We start from the raw sequence: 18,487 nt of genomic DNA, 5'->3' as shown, positions 1-18,487 counted from the left end.
ATTTTAGAATGATGATGACATTGATAATTATTCATGAGTGGGAGAACCATGGTATTAATTCACTTTCTCTTTTGGTCTTATTGAATATGTTTGACTCATGTGACTACATATTATTTTAAAAGAATGAAAATCATTATTTGCGTACTAAAAACCATTTATTATGAAAAAGAAATAACTCTACCAACATTTTTTCTATTTAACTGGGATTAAGTCCTTTTAAATTATGGCAGACGGCCTAAATAATATCAGTTTTGTAAAAGAGAATACTCAGAAAACATCCAGATAAAATATTAGTTCATTTGAGGAAAGACAATAGTGTTTTCAAAACAACATTACAGAAATCCAGCGATATTCGAGGTCACAAAATTTTTTGCATAGGTGAAAATTATTTTTAAACCTAAAAGGCATCATTTACAATAGCCTGACATGCTATGATAATCGTAAAACATAATTCTCTTAGTCATAACAAGATATCAACGAACAAGCTCAAATATCAGGAATCTGAAAACATTTGTGACTTCCGAAAATCTGACCACCAAAAAACTGAGACCATTTCACCATTTAATGTCTCATCTCACATGCAAAATGTGAAGGGCTTAAAAAAAAAAAAAGACAGCAACAATAAAAAACACGTAGAGATTCTGAATGTAAAATACTTCAAACTATAAATATGACAAAACTTACGAATGAGTGAATATGTAAACTCTATGTGAATGAAAGGGTTGGCAATTAATACATTAGTGAATATGATCATTTATCACGTCTTGTCAAGTGAGATTCTTAATTGAACCCCAAAGGGTTTCTAAAGTTCGAGTTTTCCTCGGTGTCCGTACCAACCCCTTCACCCATGATGTTGGGGACAAGAGGTTTCAGACACTTGAACTCCCTGGTCCCGGAGCCTCCCGTCAGACACACCTCGTACTGGTAGCTCTGGGACAGGGTCCCCGTGCCGCTGACGTCCACCAGGTGGCCCGGAAAGGGGCCCTCGGGCACCGAGCAGCGACTCACCGAGGCCACCCCGCCCCTCCTGCACAGCCACACCGCGACGAACAACAGCACCGAGAAGACGAAGAGCGACGACACGGACGCCAAGGCGACCACCAGGTAGACGGTGAGCGGGGCGGCCGGGGCCGCGTCCGCCGCTTCCGCTTCAGGGGCCGGCAGGTAGGGCTGCGAGAAGCCGTCCACCAGCAGCACGTGTAGCGTGACGCTGGCCGAGAGCGGCGGCTCGCCGTTGTCCTTGACCAGCACCAGCAGCCTGTGCTTGGCCGCGTCGCGCTCGCTCAGCAGCCGGGCCGTGCGCACCTCGCCGTTGTGCGCCCACACGCCGAACAGCCCGGGCTCCGTGGCCTTGAGCAGCTGGTACGACAGCCAGGCGTTCTGGCCCGAGTCGCCGTCCACCGCCACCACCTTGGTCACCAGGTAGCCCGCCTCGGCCGCCCTGGGCACCAGCTCGGTGCAGGGCGCCGAGGCGTTCTGCAGCGGGTACAGCACGAAGGGCGCGTTGTCGTTGTCGTCCGCCACGAGCACGCGCACCAGCGCCTGGCTGCTGAGCGCGGGCGAGCCGCGGTCGGCGGCGCCCACGCGGAACTCGAACGCTCGCAGGGCCTCGTAGTCCAGGGACCTCAGGGCGAACAGGTGGCCGTTGTCCGGGTTGATGGACACCAGGGAGGCCAGGGGCACGTGCGCGTCGAGGGGCGGCAGCAGCGAGTAGGTGACCTGGGCGTTGGCGCCCGCGTCTCTGTCTGTGGCGCGGACGCTGCCGATGTGCAGGGCGGGGCTGTTGTTCTCGCGGACGGACAGGGTGTAGGAGGTCTGGGTGAAGGCGGGGGCGTTGTCGTTGACGTCGGACACCAGTACGGTTATGTTGTGCTCGGTTTTCAGCCTGGGGGTTCCCATATCTGTGACTGTGATGGTGATGTTGTACTCGGCTCTGCTCTCTCTGTCCAGCGCTCCTTCTGTTACCAAGGTGTAGAAATTTTCTACAGAAATTTTCAGAAGGAATGGGAGATGGTTTTGGATGTAACACATCATTTTGCCATTGTCCCCGGCGTCTGGATCTGAAATTCCGAAAATAGCGACCACAGTGTCAGGGGTGTTTTCTGGGATATCATTCATGAGTAATGACATGGTCAATTCAGGGGCGTTGTCGTTTACATCCGTCACTTCTATGGCTACAGTGCATTTTCCTGAAAGACCCCCGCCGTCTGAGGCCTCAATTTCCATACGGTAAGATCGAATTTCCTCAAAATCCAACATTTTTTTTAATCGAATATCCCCCGTTACTGTGTTGATTTCAAAGGCCTGAATGACTTGATTTGATGATTGGAAAAATGAGTAGGAGAGCTCTCCGTGGGTCCCAGCATCCAAATCTCTGGCAGAGACAGTGATGACAAGGGAGCCTATAGGGCTGTTCTCTGGGACCTGCACCTCGTAGAGCTGCTGAGCAAATTCAGGGGCGTTGTCATTTATGTCCAGGACCATGATGAGAACCTGGGAAGTCCCAGTCTTTGGCGGTGACCCACCATCCAGCGCCGTGAGGGTTAACCTGAGCTCTGGCTGCTCCTCACGGTCCAGCTCTTTGGCCAGCACCAGCTCCGGGTATTTCCTGCCGTCGCTGCGATTTCGAGTGAAAAGGTGGAAATGGAAGTTGGTGCTAATTGTGTAGTTCTGAACTGTGTTACTGCCCACATCTAAATCTTGAGCTATTTTCAAAGGAAATGCGGTTCCTGTATGGCTACTTTCTGAGATTTTCAGTAGGATTTCATTTTCCAGGAACTCAGGGGCATGGTCATTTACGTCTTGGAGCTGTAATTCACCTTGAATAAACTGCACCGGGTTTTTCAGTAACACCTGGAAATGCAGTATACATGGATCCATGTCACCGCACAACTCTTCCCGGTCCAGTTTTTCTTTTAGGAGCAAATTCCCACTCTTGTGCTCGACCTGCAAATGCTGTTTATTCCCTTTGGAAAGAATCCGGGCGCCCCGCGAGGCCAGCTCTCCTAAGCCCAACCCCAGATCTTTTGCTAGGTTGGCCACAAATGAGCCGCTGTGTCTCTCTTCTAGAATGGAATACTTAATGACCGCACCACCCACCTCCCACAATAGTAATAGAATAATAATGGCAGTCACTTGCCTTTTTTGCGTCGCTTTGGGTAGCGGCGTCTCCATGGTTCCTCCGGGTCTAAAAGATGCAGTATTTAATCACAAAATACTTGTTTTGCAGCCAACTCTGCTATCTTGGTTCAGTAATCTTGAGTTAGCTCTTAACGTTGACAGGGGGATAGCTGCCTCTCTGAAATCTTTACCCATCAGTGTGAATGTTTCCTTTGTGAGCTGCCAGAAACGGATCGGTTTTTATGGAGTCTGGGAGCATGCAGCGACAGTTTTTCACTCTCTTAACCTGCAGCGCCACCAAGCGTTCTGCTTCACAACTTCAGGTAGTCTTTATTTCAAAGAGTAACGTAATAATAGCTAAACTGCATTGAACACCTTTTGGGTCATAGAGTGTTATAAACTCCTTTCCCCCTCACCTGTGATGCAGTTTTGTTCAAGTATCTAACAACAGTTGTGAGAGCAAAGTAATACCTATTTATCTATATATTCATCTTCTCTATAAAGGTACAAGTTCAGTAGACAAAACTGGGCTCAAGATAATTTTATTTATTTATTTAATAAGTATTTCTCTGTGCAGGAATTTTTCTAGCTTCTCAGGATAAAGCGGTAAATTAAACACAAAAATTCTTGCTCGCAGGAGCTTACATTCTATTACAAAAATACGAATTTGTTCTATCGTGTTAGAAGAAGTTATAACATTTTAAATCCAGTTTCTACTCCCAGTCAAATTGCAGTGTGCCTGTAACTTCTGAAAAATGTGATTTCTTTTCAGTCTCTGTATACATAACCTTGGGGAATTTTTTTTCCTTCATAAACTCATTGTGTGCATAGCTCACTAAAGTTGAGAAGAAATGCCCATTTGTTTTATTGGAAATAAGTAAGTTCTGAATTCAGGCAGTGTCTTTCTGCAAACATGAAGAAGGCAATAAAGCCAATGAAGTCAAACATATACTTTCTAGGGAAGGGTTTTGACCTCTCAGCATTGGACAGGGCCCATCCCAGTGTACACCCTCTGGAACTGTGCAGATGGGGTTACTGAAAAAATCCACTGCAACAAGTAAAGCCATGTGGTTGGAGTAAGAAGCAGTTCCCCCAAAGAAGAATGAAGGAGGAGAGGGGAAATATCTGGTAATACAAAACAGTAAGGGTTCCCTACACTCATTGAATTGATCAGTAATCATCCCTGACAAAAGAGCCATGATAGTTCATTTATTTGGACACAGAACACAGCTAAATATAATTTAGTTAAGCCCAGTTCCATTTTAATTAAGGATAAAAAGAAAATATTCACTCAATTGTCACTGCCAGACTTTGATGGGACCTTGTAAAGAGGGATATTTCATAAAATACTACAAATATAACCAACAAAAATAAAATCAAATATGGGTTAAACTGTGAAAGTAAATGATTTTGTGGTTAATAAAGATAAATGGTGCATACACAGGGCTGGAAGGGAAAATCTGACATAAGCTAGTAACCTGCTGCTCATAACTTACTTAGGGCTTGGCAGTTATCACACATATAGAAGGAGGAGGAGTTTGAAAAGTATAATTTGGATTTTACCCAAAATACCTCTGAACTTGCAAACTGTTAGACAAAGACAAGGAGATAAAATGTACTCTCAAGCACTTTATATTCTGTAATAGAGATTAGGGTGAACAAGGATGTTTTCTGTTTAGAAGGAAAGTTAAAACAGTGATATTTAATAATTTCACTTATTGGCAAGGATACTATATTGTAAAGAGAATATTAGTATTACTAATTCCTTGAAAGTTATTTTTTTAAATTCACTATTGGTATGTTAATAACATTTAGCAAATATTTATTAAGCATTTATAATTGGCTTGGTGTTGTTTTAAAAGGGCCAGCATATTCTTATATGAAGCTCACAAACTAATTTAATGTGTTGATAATTTTGTTAAGTCTATATTCATAGAAAATATGTATTGGCTATTGTGGTATACTGAAATACACATAAATATGAATGGCTATTTTAGCATTTAGTCATCTTTAGCGTTTATCTTTAGTTTTCCACACTTTAGTTACCCTAAACTTATACTGGGAATACAAAACAGTAAGTGTTCCCTACACTTATTGAATTGATTGGTAATCATCCCTGACAAAAGAGCCATGATAGTTCACTTATTTGGACACAGAACACAGCTAAATATAATTTAGTTAAGCCCAGTTCCATTTTAAATAATATCAAATACATTCAATAATATCACATTAAAATTTTAAATATTTGATTAAATACATTAAAACTTTTTCCCTACATAGCAGTAGTGATGACAATTGTCACCACTACTTAGAAATACAATCTTAAGGACTTTGGAATATAATTTTTGTAAAAAGGATAGATTATTCAATTAAAAATTGTTTAAATAATGCAAATAAAAATTTACTTTTGTTCAAATTTTCAAATATACTTGAGTGAGAGTAATTTTTAAAAACTACTAACGATAATATAGGGAAAATACTGTGCATACCCAGTACCTGATTTTTTTAAATTTCACCCTAAGGAACAGTAATAAAATAATCAGGAAAACGGACCGTCAGTATTATGCATTAGTAACATGTAGGTTTAACTTAAAAGAGATTTCTAACTTATTAAGTAGGGTTTAATAGAATAATCCGATACTTAACTGAACAGGAAACTATTCCGAACGGTGGGGTTTTCCTCCATTTCCCTCCTAGTGCCCTGGGGAGGGAAGTTAGGGTGAATAGGTTTCAGAAACTTGAACTCGCTGGTCCCAGGGCCTCCCGTCAGACACACCTCGTACTGGTAGCTCTGGGACAGGGTCCCCGTGCCGCTGACGTCCACCAGGTGGCCCGGAAAGTGGCCCTCGGGCACCGAGCAGCGACTCACCGAGGCCGCCCCGCCCCTCCTGCACAGCCGCACCGCGATGAACACCAGCACCGAAAAGAGGAAGAGCGACGACACCGACGCCAAGGCCACCACCAGGTAGACGGTGAGCGGGGCGGCCGGGGCCGCGTCCGCCGCTTCCGCTTCAGGGGCCGGCAGGTAGGGCTGCGAGAAGCCGTCCACCAGCAGCACGTGTAGCGTGACGCTGGCCGAGAGCGGCGGCTCGCCGTTGTCCTTGACCAGCACCAGCAGCCTGTGCTTGGCCGCGTCGCGCTCGCTCAGCAGCCGGGCCGTGCGCACCTCGCCGTTGTGCGCCCACACGCCGAACAGCCCGGGCTCCGTGGCCTTGAGCAGCTGGTACGACAGCCAGGCGTTCTGGCCCGAGTCGCCGTCCACCGCCACCACCTTGGTCACCAGGTAGCCCGCCTCGGCCGCCCTGGGCACCAGCTCGGTGCAGGGCGCCGAGGCGTTCTGCAGCGGGTATAGCACGAAGGGCGCGTTGTCGTTGTCGTCCGCCACGAGCACGCGCACCAGCGCCTGGCTGCTGAGCGCGGGCGAGCCGCGGTCGGCGGCGCCCACGCGGAACTCGAACGCCCGCAGGGCCTCGTAGTCCAGGGACCTCAGGGCGAACAGGTGGCCGTTGTCCGGGTTGATGGACACCAGGGAGGCCAGGGGCACGTGCGCGTCGAGGGGCGGCAGCAGCGAATAGGTAACCTGGGCGTTGGCGCCCGCGTCTCTGTCTGTGGCGCGGACGCTGCCAATGTGCAGGGCGGGGCTGTTGTTCTCGCGGACGGACAGGGTGTAGGAGGTCTGGGTGAAGGCGGGGGCGTTGTCGTTGACGTCGGACACCAGCACGGTTATGTTGTGCTCGGTTTTCAGCCTGGGGGTTCCCATGTCAGTGACGGTGATGGTGATGTTGTACTCGGCTCTGCTCTCTCTGTCCAGCGCTCCTTCTGTTACCAAGGTGTAGAAATTTTCAACGGATGTTCTTAGAAAAAAGGGGAGATTGTCATCTATAGAACAAGTAACCTGTTGGTTATGTCCAGAATCTGCATCCGATACGCTGAAAACTGCCACTATGATCTCAGGCAGGTTTTCAGGGATGGGGTTGGTAAGTGACGACATAGTCAGTTCGGGAGCATTGTCATTCACGTCCAGGACCTTGATGACTAAACTGCATTTTCCTGATAGTCCCCCACCATCTGTGGCCTCAACATCCACCTGATATGATTGAAATTCCTCAAAATCCAATGTCTTTCTCAGTCGAATTTCTCCCGTATTTGCGTTTATTTCGAAGGGTTGGTTAACATCATCGACTTGAAATAGGGCATAAGATACCTGCCCAAAGGATCCTGCGTCTAAATCTCTCGCTGAGACGGTGAGAACCAGAGAGCCCAGGGAGCTATTTTCAGGGACTTGGGCCTCATAGAATTCCTGAGCAAACTCGGGGGCGTTGTCATTGCTGTCCAAGACCACGATCTGAATTTTTGTGGTCCCAGACCGGGGCGGAGACCCGCCATCCAGCGCTGTGAGGATTAGCCTGAGCTCGGGCTGCTCCTCACGGTCCAACGCCTTGTCCAGTACGAGCTCTGGGGACTTCCTGCCGTCCTTGCGGTTCCGAGTGAGAACGTGGAAGTGAGGATTGGAGCTGATTTTGTAGCTCTGAAGGCTGTTGCTACCAGCGTCTAAATCCTGTGCCATTTTCAAAGGAAATACCTTTCCTGGCATAGTAATTTCTGATATTTTTAGTAGCATTTCTCTAGCGGGGAACTCTGGGGCGTGGTCATTTATATCTCTAATTAGCAAGGCAGCCTGAAAAAACTGCAAGGGATTTTCCAGTAACACTTGGAAGGGTAGCACACAGGGCTCAGTAGAGCCGCAAAGCTCCTCCCGGTCCAGTTTTTCATTTAGCAGCAAATCATAGGTCTCTGGATCAAACTGCAAATACTGCCTATTCCCTTTAAAAACAACTCGGGCGGCCCGGGCAGCGAGCTCTCCCATTGTGAGTCCCAGGTCCTTTGTCAGGTTGGCCACAAATGTGCCACTTTCTGTCTCCTCCAGTATAGAGTACTGAATCGATTCTGAACCTGCCTCCCACAAAAGAATCAATATAATAAAGATCACCACTTGCCTTTTCTTATGATGTACTTTTGTTTGCACCATCTCCATTGTTATGTCTGGTTCCAGAGGAAAAATCCTTTTCCAATCCCAATCACCACGTCCGCCGTTGACCCTCCAAAATGTCTGCTATAAAATTTCAAATTCGTTCTTATAATTTGTCTGGTGGCGTCCACTCCCCGAACACTTCTATCTTAGCTTTAGCTGTGTGTTCTGTATTTTTTTCTTGGGTTTCTCCGTGAAATGGAGTCCACTGAATGCAGAGCTTTTATCCACTCTCTTAGCCTGCACTGCCACCATGCGTTCAAATTAATAACTTCGTGGGGTGCTGCAGGTCAACACCACATCCAAAATCTGAGCATTAAAAGGTTTTTTTAAAAGTCAGTGTTTCTCAAACTGTAGTGTGTGAAACACATGCATAAAGACTTACCTGGGAGTCTCGGGGTGTTTTTTCAAAGTCAATTCCTGAGCTCCCCTCTAGAACTTGAATCAAATTCTCTGGCAGTACTAACAGAAATTTGCACTTCAGTCTTACTTCTTAAGTGATTCTGATGCAAACTAACACATTTAAGAATCATTCCCTCAGGTAATGTAAACTTCCTATAACCAACTTTTATTCATTGGCAGTGCAGTTTATCTCTGAGGAGCAGTGTAATTTCTGAATCCAAGTATACTATTTAATTGTCCCATCAACAAACTATACAAAATGTAAAAGTTGGTTAGCAAGACCAATCTTAAAATACACAATCATTCTCTAAATTATATGGCTAATAATATGATATGAACAACATACTTACTTTGTTTTGTGGGCACACCTGCACAGTACAGGGAACAATTAGGCTATTAGGAAAATTGAGGCCAAGAAATACTTATGATAGAAGTATCTAATCAAATTAAAGTATTTAAAAGAGGGACTAGGAGCAATCAGGTATCTGTCATAAGTAAGCATTTTAGGATTCCCTTCATTTTTGTATGGGTAGAAATGGTCATGATTTTATTAGTGGTCTTCATTTTATTGTAACTTTTGGGTTAAATTTCCCTGCTATATTAAGTAATTACTCAAGGTCCAAATATATTGCCCTGTTGTAAGAGCATATGCAATGCAGAAAACAAACATTCAAGAATCACCTCTACCAGTCTCTCACAACAAGGATGACACTAGGTCCTATAAATATAGACCAAATAAGGTAGTGTGAAAGGTGAATTATATTTGAGTGGATACCTTGGAATTCAATGATGGTTCATCATGGCTATATTCATTCACAGCTCACCAATTTCTGCTCAGATAAATTGGAAAATGTATCTCTAAACTTCCTGAGAATACATTAAATGGGTCAGTGCATATCTGAGTACACAAAATACACCAAACATAATTCATTTAAGAATGATTTCATATTTATTGAGAGGTGAAATCAATCGAGTTCAAGCAAAATTCACTTCAGGTAAGGAGTGAATATGGAGGATTAAAAATGATATTTTTCAAAATACTTCAACTCTAGCTAAAATAAATAAAGGTAAATAAATCTAAACTCTGAACAGATGAAGTCATTTTGTAGTTGAAAAGCACCTCTATCTACCCAGAAGGATAAAATTAAGATCATTTTGTTTCACTTGATAAATGTTACTGAGAACAGACTTCCTTGAGGATCTGAATAACAAAATACACTGATGAAGTAAAACCAACAATCATAAACATCTTAGATGGGTTTAGTTTCTTCTCTGAAACAAAATTATTTCTAGCTCAATCCTAAATGCTTCCTCCTTTCAGTGGGCAGTCTGAGTTCTGATTCCAACTTAATGGCATCGCTGACATCCACAGTGTCCTTTATTCACTCTCTTTGCCTGCAGGCATCCTCAAATACAGCTTATTAAAATATTTTTTCATTTTAAAGCAAATCTTAATTATTAGTACAGTATGTGTAAAAAATCAAGTTAGATCATTGAAGTGTCTGTGAGAGCATTACCTGTTATGATAGAGAGAAAGAAGATAGTATCTTTTTGTTATCTTCTTTGGTTTCCTCTTTTTTTAAAATTTATTTATTTTTGGCTGCGTTGGATCTTCGTTGCTGCACGCGGGCTTTCTCTAGTTGTGGCAAGCGGGGGCTACTCTTCATTGCCGTGCGTGAGCTTCTCATTGCGGTGGCTTCTCTTGTTGCAGAGCACGGGCTCTAGGCGCGGGGGCTTCAGTAGTTGTGGCTCGTGGGCTCTAGAGCGCAGGTTCAATAATTGTGGTGCACAGGCTTAGTTGCTCTGAGGCATGTGGGATCTTCCTGGACCAGGGCTCGAACCCATGTGCCCTGCATTGGCAGGTGGATTCTTAACCACTGCGCCACCAGGGAAGCCCCTCTTTTTTAAAAAAAAACTTTTTTTTTTTTGGCTACATTGGGTCTTTGTTGCTGTGCACGGGCTTTCTCTAGTTGTCGCGAGCAGGAGCTACTCTTCATTGCGGTGCACCAGCTTCTCATTGCAGTGGCTTCTCTTGTTGCAGAGCACGGGCTCTCCGGCCTGCGGGCTTCAGTAGTTGTGGCACAAGGGCTCAGTAGTTGTGGCTCACGGGCTCTAGAGTGAAAGCTCAGTATCTGTGGCGCACAGGCTTAGTTGCTCTGTGGCATGTGGGATCTTCCCAGGCCAGGGCTCGAATCCATGTCCCCTGCATTGGCAGGCGGATTCTTAACCACTGCACCACCAGGGAAGCCCCAAGAAGATAGTATCTTAATGTAACCCCAAAAGATATCAGTTGGGTATGTGAAGAAACTGCCTTTTTGGAAAGTGGATTACATTAGATTCCAACAGGAAAATGCTTCTCAGTTGCTTTGATTTGATCGGCTAGAGTTGAATTGACTTTGCTTTTACAAACGTCTCACAAGGAATAATTCATTTCAAGTCTTTATTATGGAAAAAGTTCAACACATACAAAGTAAACAGCATAAACTTGCATGTACACATCACCCAGCTTCACAACATTCTGTCTTGTTTCATCTGTACTTTTTCCTCCACTTTATGCCTCCCACTCAGTGTTTTTTTTTTGTATAGTTATTTTCTTTTTTTCTTTTTTTAACATCTTTATTGGAGTATAATTGCTTTACAATGGTGTGTTAGTTTCTGCTTTATAACAAAGTGGATCACCTATACATATACATATATCCCCATATCTCTTCCCTCTTGCATCTCCCTCCCTCCCACCCTCCCTATCCCACCCCTTTAGGTGGTCACAAAGCACCGAGCTGATCTCCCTGTGCTATGCGGCTGCTTCCCACTAGCTATCTATTTTACGTTTGGTAGTGTATATATGTCCATGCCACTCTCTCACTTTGTCCCAGCTTACCCTTCCCCCTCCCCGTATCCTCAAGTCCATTCTCTAGTAGGTCTGTGTCTTTATTCCCATCTTGCTTCTAGGTTCTTCATGACCATTTTTTTTTTGTTTTTTAGATTCCATATATATGTGTTAGCATACGGTATTTGTTTTTCTCTTTCTGACTTACTTCACTCTGTATGACAGACTCTAGGTCCATTCACCTCACTACAAATCTCAATTTCGTTTCTTTTTATGGCTGAGTAATATTCCATTGTATATATGTGCCATATCTTCTTTATCCATTCATCTGTTGATGGACACTTAGGTTGCTTCCATGTCCTGGCTATTGTAAATAGAGCTGCAATGAACATTGTGGTACATGACTCTTTTTGAATTATGGTTTTCTCAGGGTCTATGCCCAGTAGTGGGATTGCTGGGTCGTAGGGTAGTTATATTTTTAGTTTTTTAAGGAACCTCCATACTGTTCTCCATACTGGCTGTACCAATTCACATTCCCACCAGCGGTGCAAGAATGTTCCCTTTTCTCCACCCCCTCTCCAGCATTTATTGTTTGTAGATTTTTTGATGATGGCCATTCTGACCGGTGTGAGATGATATCTCATTGTAGTTTTGATTTGCATTTCTCTAATGATTAATGATGTTGAGCATTCTTTCATGTGTTTGTTGGCAATCTGCATATCTTCTTTGGAGAAATGTCTGTTTAGGTCTTCTGCCCAATTTCGGATTAGGCTTTTTGTTTTTTTCATATTGAGCTGCATGAGCTGCTTGTAAATTTTGGAGATTAATCCTTTGCCAGTTGCTTCATTTGCAAATATTTTCTCCCATTCTGAGGGTTGTCTTTTCATCTTGTTTATGGTTTTCTTTGCTGTGCAAAAGCTTTTAACTTTCATTAGGTCCCATTTGTTTATTTTTGTTTTTATTTCCATTTCTCTAGGAGGTGGGTCAAAAAGTATGTTATAGAGTGTTCTGCCTATGTTTTCCTCTAAGAGTTTTTTTTTTTTTTTTTTTTTTTTTTTTGTGGTACGCGGGCCTCTCACTGTTGTGGCCTCTCCCGTTGCGGGACGCGCAGGCTCAGCGGCCATGGCTCACGGGCCTAGTCTTTCCGCGGCATGTGGGATCTTCCCGGACCGAGGCACGAACCCGTGTCTCCTGCATCGGCAGGCGGACTCTCAACCACTGCGCCACCAGGGAAGCCCCCTCTAAGAGTTTTATAGTGTCTGGCCTTACATTTAGGTCTTCAATCTATTTTGAGTTTATTTTTGTGTATGGTGTTAGGGAGTGTTCTAATTTCATTCTTTTACATGTAGCTGTCCAGTTTCCCCAGCACCACTTATTGAAGAGGCTGTCTTTTCTCCACTGTATATTCTTGCCTCCTTTATCAAAGATAAGGTGACCATATGTGCATGGGTTTATCTCTGGGTTTTCTATTCTGTTCCATTGATCTATATTTCTGTTTTTGTGCCAGTACTGTATAGTTCTTTTCTTAAGATAATGTTTACACAAATTGAAATGCACCAATCTTAACTGTATCATTTTTAACAAATGGATCCATCAGTGTTAAAGATAATGAACGTTTCCATGATTCACTGGGAACTGTCTTAATTATATTTTCCAGGTTAATTTTAATAATTATGTGGCAAAATATTGGTCTCCTCTGGACACAGCACAGAAAGGTAAACAATGTAAAAAATCACCGTGTCCCATGCTCTTTCTTGCTTATGTATGCTAATTTGAAGTGACCATTTCAAGATTAATTTAGTTGTATTATTACCAGTGAGTTGAAATAGTACTTTAACTGATGAAACATTGTAAAGTGTGTTAAACTTAATTTTATTTAGTTAACTTATAACTGTTGCATAGCTGATCAAGCTGATTTCCATTTATATGCCACATGTGTTTGTTTTCCTTTCATTCCATTATAACATTTAAAAAATCTTCAAGTTATTAAAAATGAAAGATAAAGACTAAACTTCAAGGATGGATTGAACCTCTTGGAAATCTTTCTAAATTTAGTTATGTGCAAGGAAAAACACAATTATTCAGGGAAAAGACAGAAATGATATATAAGCCAATAACTTATGAAAACCTTTCAACTGATGTGATATATGCAGCAGAAAAGTTTTAAAATATAAACAGTTTGATGCTAAACACATTTGAAATCTGAAATGGTTGGGGAAGATCATTCACTTCAATATATTTGAAATTTTTCCCTTGAGACTTTGTGTTTGACCCATGGATTAGTTAGAAGTGTGTTGTTTAGTTTCCAAGTGTTTGAAGATTTTCCTGTTATTTTTCTGTTGATTTTTAGTTTGATTCCATTGTGGTTGGAGAACCCATGCTGTATGATTTCAATTTTTAAAAATTGGTTGAAGTTTATATTATGGACTTGTTTAAATGGTCTGTCTTGTATATGTTCTCTGAGCATTTGAAAAGGATGTGTATTCTGGAGTTCTTGGGTGGGTGTTCTATAAATATGTTGGTTGATGGTATTGAGTTTTCTGTACTCTCACTGATTTTCTGCCTAGTTGTTCTGTCAGTTGAGATAGGGTTGAGAGAGGGTGTTTAAGTCTCCAACTTTAATTGTGGATCTGTTTCTCCTTTCAGTTCTATCAGGTTTTGCTTCACATATTTTTCAACTCTGTTGTTTGGTGTGTACATATTTAGGCTTTCTATGTCTTCTTTTATCATTATATAATGTCCTACTATATCTCCAATGTCATTTTCTTTGCATAATATATTTTTCTATCTTTTTATTTTCAATTTGCCTGTATCATTATATATATTTTCTAATTAATTAATTAATTAATTTTTGGCTGCATTGGGTCTTCATTGCTGCGCATGGGTTTTCTCTAGTTGTGGCAAGTGGGGGCTACTCTTTGTTGTGGTGTGTGGGCTTCTCACTGCAGTGGCTTCTCTTGTTGCAGAGCATGGGCTCTAGGTGAGCAGGCTTCAGTAGTTGTGGCTCATGGGCTCTAGAGCGCAGGTTCAATAGTTGTGGTTCACGGGCTTAGTTGCTCCACAGCCTGTGGGATCTTCCCAGACCAGGGCTCGACGCTGTGTCCCCTGCACTGGCAGGAGGATTCTTAACCACTGTGCCACCAGGGAAGCCCCTGTATCATTATATTTGAAGTGAAGTTTCCTATAGACAGCATATGGTTGGTCATTTTTAAAAACCCATTCTGCCCATCTCTGTTTTAATTGGTGTGTTCAGACCACTTACATTTAATATAATTACTGATACGTTAAAGCTTAAGTCTGCCATTTTATTTTTTATTTGTCTATCTTTTCTTTCTCCATTTTCTTTTTCCTGTCTTCTTGTGGGTTATTAGAATGTTTTTTAGAATTCTACTTTGATTTCTCTATAGTGGGTTTTAGTGTATCACTTTGTATAGCTTTTATAGTGGTTGGCCCACACATAACTTATCACAGTTTACTGGTTGTCATTTTACCAGTTCAAGAGAAGGGTTGAAAACCTTCCTCCCTTTACTCTCCCCCATTTATATTGTCTTAAATATTTCCTCTACATACATTTTGAACTATATCAGACAGTATTATAATTTTGGATTCAACCGTGAAACATAATTTAGAAAACTAAATTCTAAAAAGGAAAAGGAAAGTCTATTGTGATTACCCATATTTTTGTTTACTGTGTTCTTCCTTCTGTCCTGATGTTCCAAGATTCCTTTTTTTATTGATTCCTTTCTGTTTGGAGAACTCCCTTTAGCCTTTTTTTTTTAATTTTTTTTTTTAGGGTAGGCCTACTGGCAACCAATTTCTTCCAGGAGGATATTTTCACTGGACATAGAATTCTGGGTTAATTTTTCTTTTCTTTCACCACTTGGAAAATACACCATTTTCTTCTGACATCCATGGTTTCTGATGAGAAATCTACTCTCATTCAGATAGTTATTGCCCTATGGGTAATGTGTCATTTCTTTCTTGCTGCTTTTAAGATCTTTTCCTTCTTTTTAGTTTTCAGAAATTTGACTGTGTCTTTTGGTATAAATTTTTTGTTTGTTTGTTTATCTTGCTTTGGATTTGTTTGACTTCTTGAATCTCTGGGTCTCTATCTTTTGCCACATTTGGAAAGTCTTCTCCTCTCCTTCTGGAATTCCAGTGACACAAATATTAGATCTCTTGGTATTGTCCAACAGGTCCCTGAGCCTCTGTTAATTTTTACACTCTGTTTTCTCTCTTTTGCTCAAATTGGGTACATAATTGCTATTGTTCTATCTTCTAGTTCCCTGACTCTTTGTCTTCCTGTTGTTGAGCTCATCTACTGTTTTTCATTTCAATGATTGTATTTTTAATTTGTAAAAATTCCATTGGTATTCCTTTATATTTCTTTATTTCCTTGCTGCCACTTTACATTTCTTTTCTGAGAATATTTTTTCTTTTGTTTCAAGCATGTTTATAATTGCTCATTGAGGCATTTTTCAGTCCACTTAAAAATCATTCTCAGATATTTCCAACATCTCTTTCATCTTGGTGTTGGCATCTTTTAATAGTCTATTTTACTCACTTCGATATCTTTCTAGTTGTTGTTATGACCCAGGTAGTACCTTCCTAGATGTGCCTGTACCCAAAAGGAACTCTTGCTCAAGTGCATGAGGAGATGTATTCAAGAATGCTTATAGCGGTATTATTATGGTAACAAAACTCTTGGAGCAACCCAAAAGTCAATCAACATTAAAATGAATTTAAAGGTGAAGGTGTATTTATATAGTGGAATACTGTAGAGTGATGTAAATGAATGAACTGCATTAACATGGATGAATTCAATACCATAATGATTGAAAAAAGCAAGCCCACAGATGATCCATACTACATGAATCCATTTATATAAATTTCAAAGACAGACAAAAATCAAACAATGTATTATTTAGCTATATATGTATATCTGATATAATTACAAAGAATAACAAGTAATTAATTAAAAATTCAGGATAGTGGTTGATTATAATGAGGGTGGAAGATGTTATCATGGAGGCACACAGGGATTTCCAAGGTCTTGGTATTGTTCTAATTCTTAAGCTGGGTGATGAACATTTTATTATTTTTATTTTAAACTGCACATATACATTGTATACACTTTTTGGAATGTTTAATAGATTTCAAAATAGAAAAAAATAAAAACAAAAAAGTAATGTCTTTAGGGTCAGGCTGCCTGGACTCAAATCCTGATTCCACCACTTACTAGCTAGGTAGCCTTGGGCAAGTTACTTTAATTCTGTATGTCCAGTTTGTTCATCTCTAAAATTGGCATACCAATTGTACCATTATTTTGAGGATTAAATGAGATATGTGTAAAGAATTTAGAAAACAGTAAGGTGCATAGAAATTGTATAATAGTAATAATAATAATACATTGTATGTAACATATAATTTTAATAATTATTAGTTTCCCTCCAAACCTTCCTTCAAAAACATTAAGGCTCATTTCTAAAGAAATAAAAGAAAATTTTTTGGAGAACACTAGGATATTTATTCCTGACACTTGCCGGGCCACATCCTGAAAAGAGTTCTTTGCCCATTCATCACAATGCCCCTTAAAGTCAAGTCTGATATTTTATAAACCTGGCTCTGCACTACCTCACATGGAGCACCATGTCAAAATTTCCACTCAGGACAGAAACTTGGGTGCAGACCACCTTATCACACAAAAGCAGAGAAGACTTGGGACTTCCCTGGTAGTCCAGTGGTTAACACTTCACCTTCCAATGCAGGGGATGCAGGTTTGATCCCTGGTCAGGGAGCTAAGAACCCACATGCCTCACAGCCGAGAAACCAAAACATAAAACAGAAGCAATACTGTAACAAATTCAATAAAGAACTTAAAAATGGTCCACATCAAAAAAAATCTTGAATAAAAACAAAGCAGAGAAGAGAAAACAGCAATTGCTACACACCAGCTACTCAGTTTCTTTTTCTTACATATGAACAGATAATCTATCACCAGACATATGAAAACCACAAATGACACAGAAACACAAAAAGAGAAATGCAACCTCCAGGAAACAGATCATTCAGGAAATAAAGTGAACTTTGAAAATCCCAAGTGCTACTATGGAAAAGACACAATCAGATAATAAGAAAACTCTTCGGGATTTAAATATGCCACTAAAATTAAAAATTCAAAAAAAATTCAATAAAAATACTCAAAATAAAATGAGGGACTAACTCTAAGTTGGGATATAGAGGAAAAACCAAAGATGTAAAAGAGAAATATAAGAAAGATAGAGAAACAATTTAACATGTTTAATATCCAACAAGTACAAGTCTCAGACAAACATAACAAGCTAAAGTTAGGAATACAATTATTAAGGAAATAATACTAGAGATGAAAAAATCCCAGATATGAAAAGGCACGAATCGTTAGAATGTATAAAACATTGAATGACATAAGTAACATGTAAGACATTTATGAAGTGGAAGTGAAAACTAAATGCATTTTCAGATATGCAGAGACAGAGAAAGTTTATTTTTGTGCACTCTCTCTTAAGAAGCCACTAGAGGATATACTGTAGCAAAGAGAAGGAATTAAAAAAAAAGAAGAAGAAGGAAAGAAGGAGACTTTCTTGAACCCTACCGCAATCACCTAACATAAGCCCAAATCCTCTAACTCCTTTGTAGGGCACTGTTACTTAGTTGACCCATGGTTCCCCATGGTGTGCAGTCTCCCTCATTATAAGTCAGTAAACCCACCTTTACTGACTATAATGTTCTGATATAATGTGTTCCTGGTGATCTTTACCTGCAGGGCATTCATAATTTATATGGTCATTAAAAGTAAAATTTTAACATTGCTTTTCAGGTTTTAAAACATCTATAGACAAACAAGGAATTCTTAGCTACAGTTGTAGAATGGGTCATTAACCCTAACTATATAAAAGTAAAAGCGCATTTTTGAGAGGTTTGAAAGTATAAGGGAAAAACAAGTAACAGGAAAAATAAGAATTCTATTAGTTTCTTTCATCCAAGAAAATCAAAAGAAACTGTTGTTAGTGGAACAATAAATGGAGCTTTCAGTTTGAGCAGAGAAGTAACAGAAAATAGTGAGACAGCTA

General features: G+C 41.0%; 2 protein-coding genes across 2 annotated transcripts; both read right to left on the bottom strand.

Moving 5' to 3' along the window:
• Positions 1-208: 208 nt before the first annotated feature.
• LOC132517145 (protocadherin beta-17-like) lies at positions 209-3,522 on the bottom strand. Its single transcript, XM_060143791.1, has one exon. The coding sequence runs from the start codon at positions 3,172-3,174 to the stop codon at positions 781-783; it is 2,394 nt and encodes a 797-aa protein (XP_059999774.1). The 5' UTR covers positions 3,175-3,522; the 3' UTR covers positions 209-780.
• Positions 3,523-5,676: 2,154 nt separating this feature from the next.
• Positions 5,677-8,155, bottom strand: PCDHB6 (protocadherin beta 6). The gene has a single exon (XM_060143792.1). The coding sequence runs from the start codon at positions 8,153-8,155 to the stop codon at positions 5,762-5,764; it is 2,394 nt and encodes a 797-aa protein (XP_059999775.1). The 3' UTR covers positions 5,677-5,761.
• Between the last annotated feature and the right edge of the window lie 10,332 nt (positions 8,156-18,487).

Source organism: Lagenorhynchus albirostris, chromosome 3 (genome assembly GCF_949774975.1).
Source record: "Lagenorhynchus albirostris chromosome 3, mLagAlb1.1, whole genome shotgun sequence".
Lineage (NCBI taxonomy): Eukaryota > Metazoa > Chordata > Mammalia > Artiodactyla > Delphinidae > Lagenorhynchus > Lagenorhynchus albirostris.
This window is presented reverse-complemented; position numbering and strand designations above follow the sequence as displayed.

Bases quoted from the DNA above. Each gene is read 5' to 3' on its own strand.
- LOC132517145 (XM_060143791.1), bottom strand. From the start codon at position 3,174: ATGGAGACGCCGCTACCCAAAGCGACGCAAAAAAGGCAAGTGACTGCC.
- PCDHB6 (XM_060143792.1), bottom strand. From the start codon at position 8,155: ATGGAGATGGTGCAAACAAAAGTACATCATAAGAAAAGGCAAGTGGTG.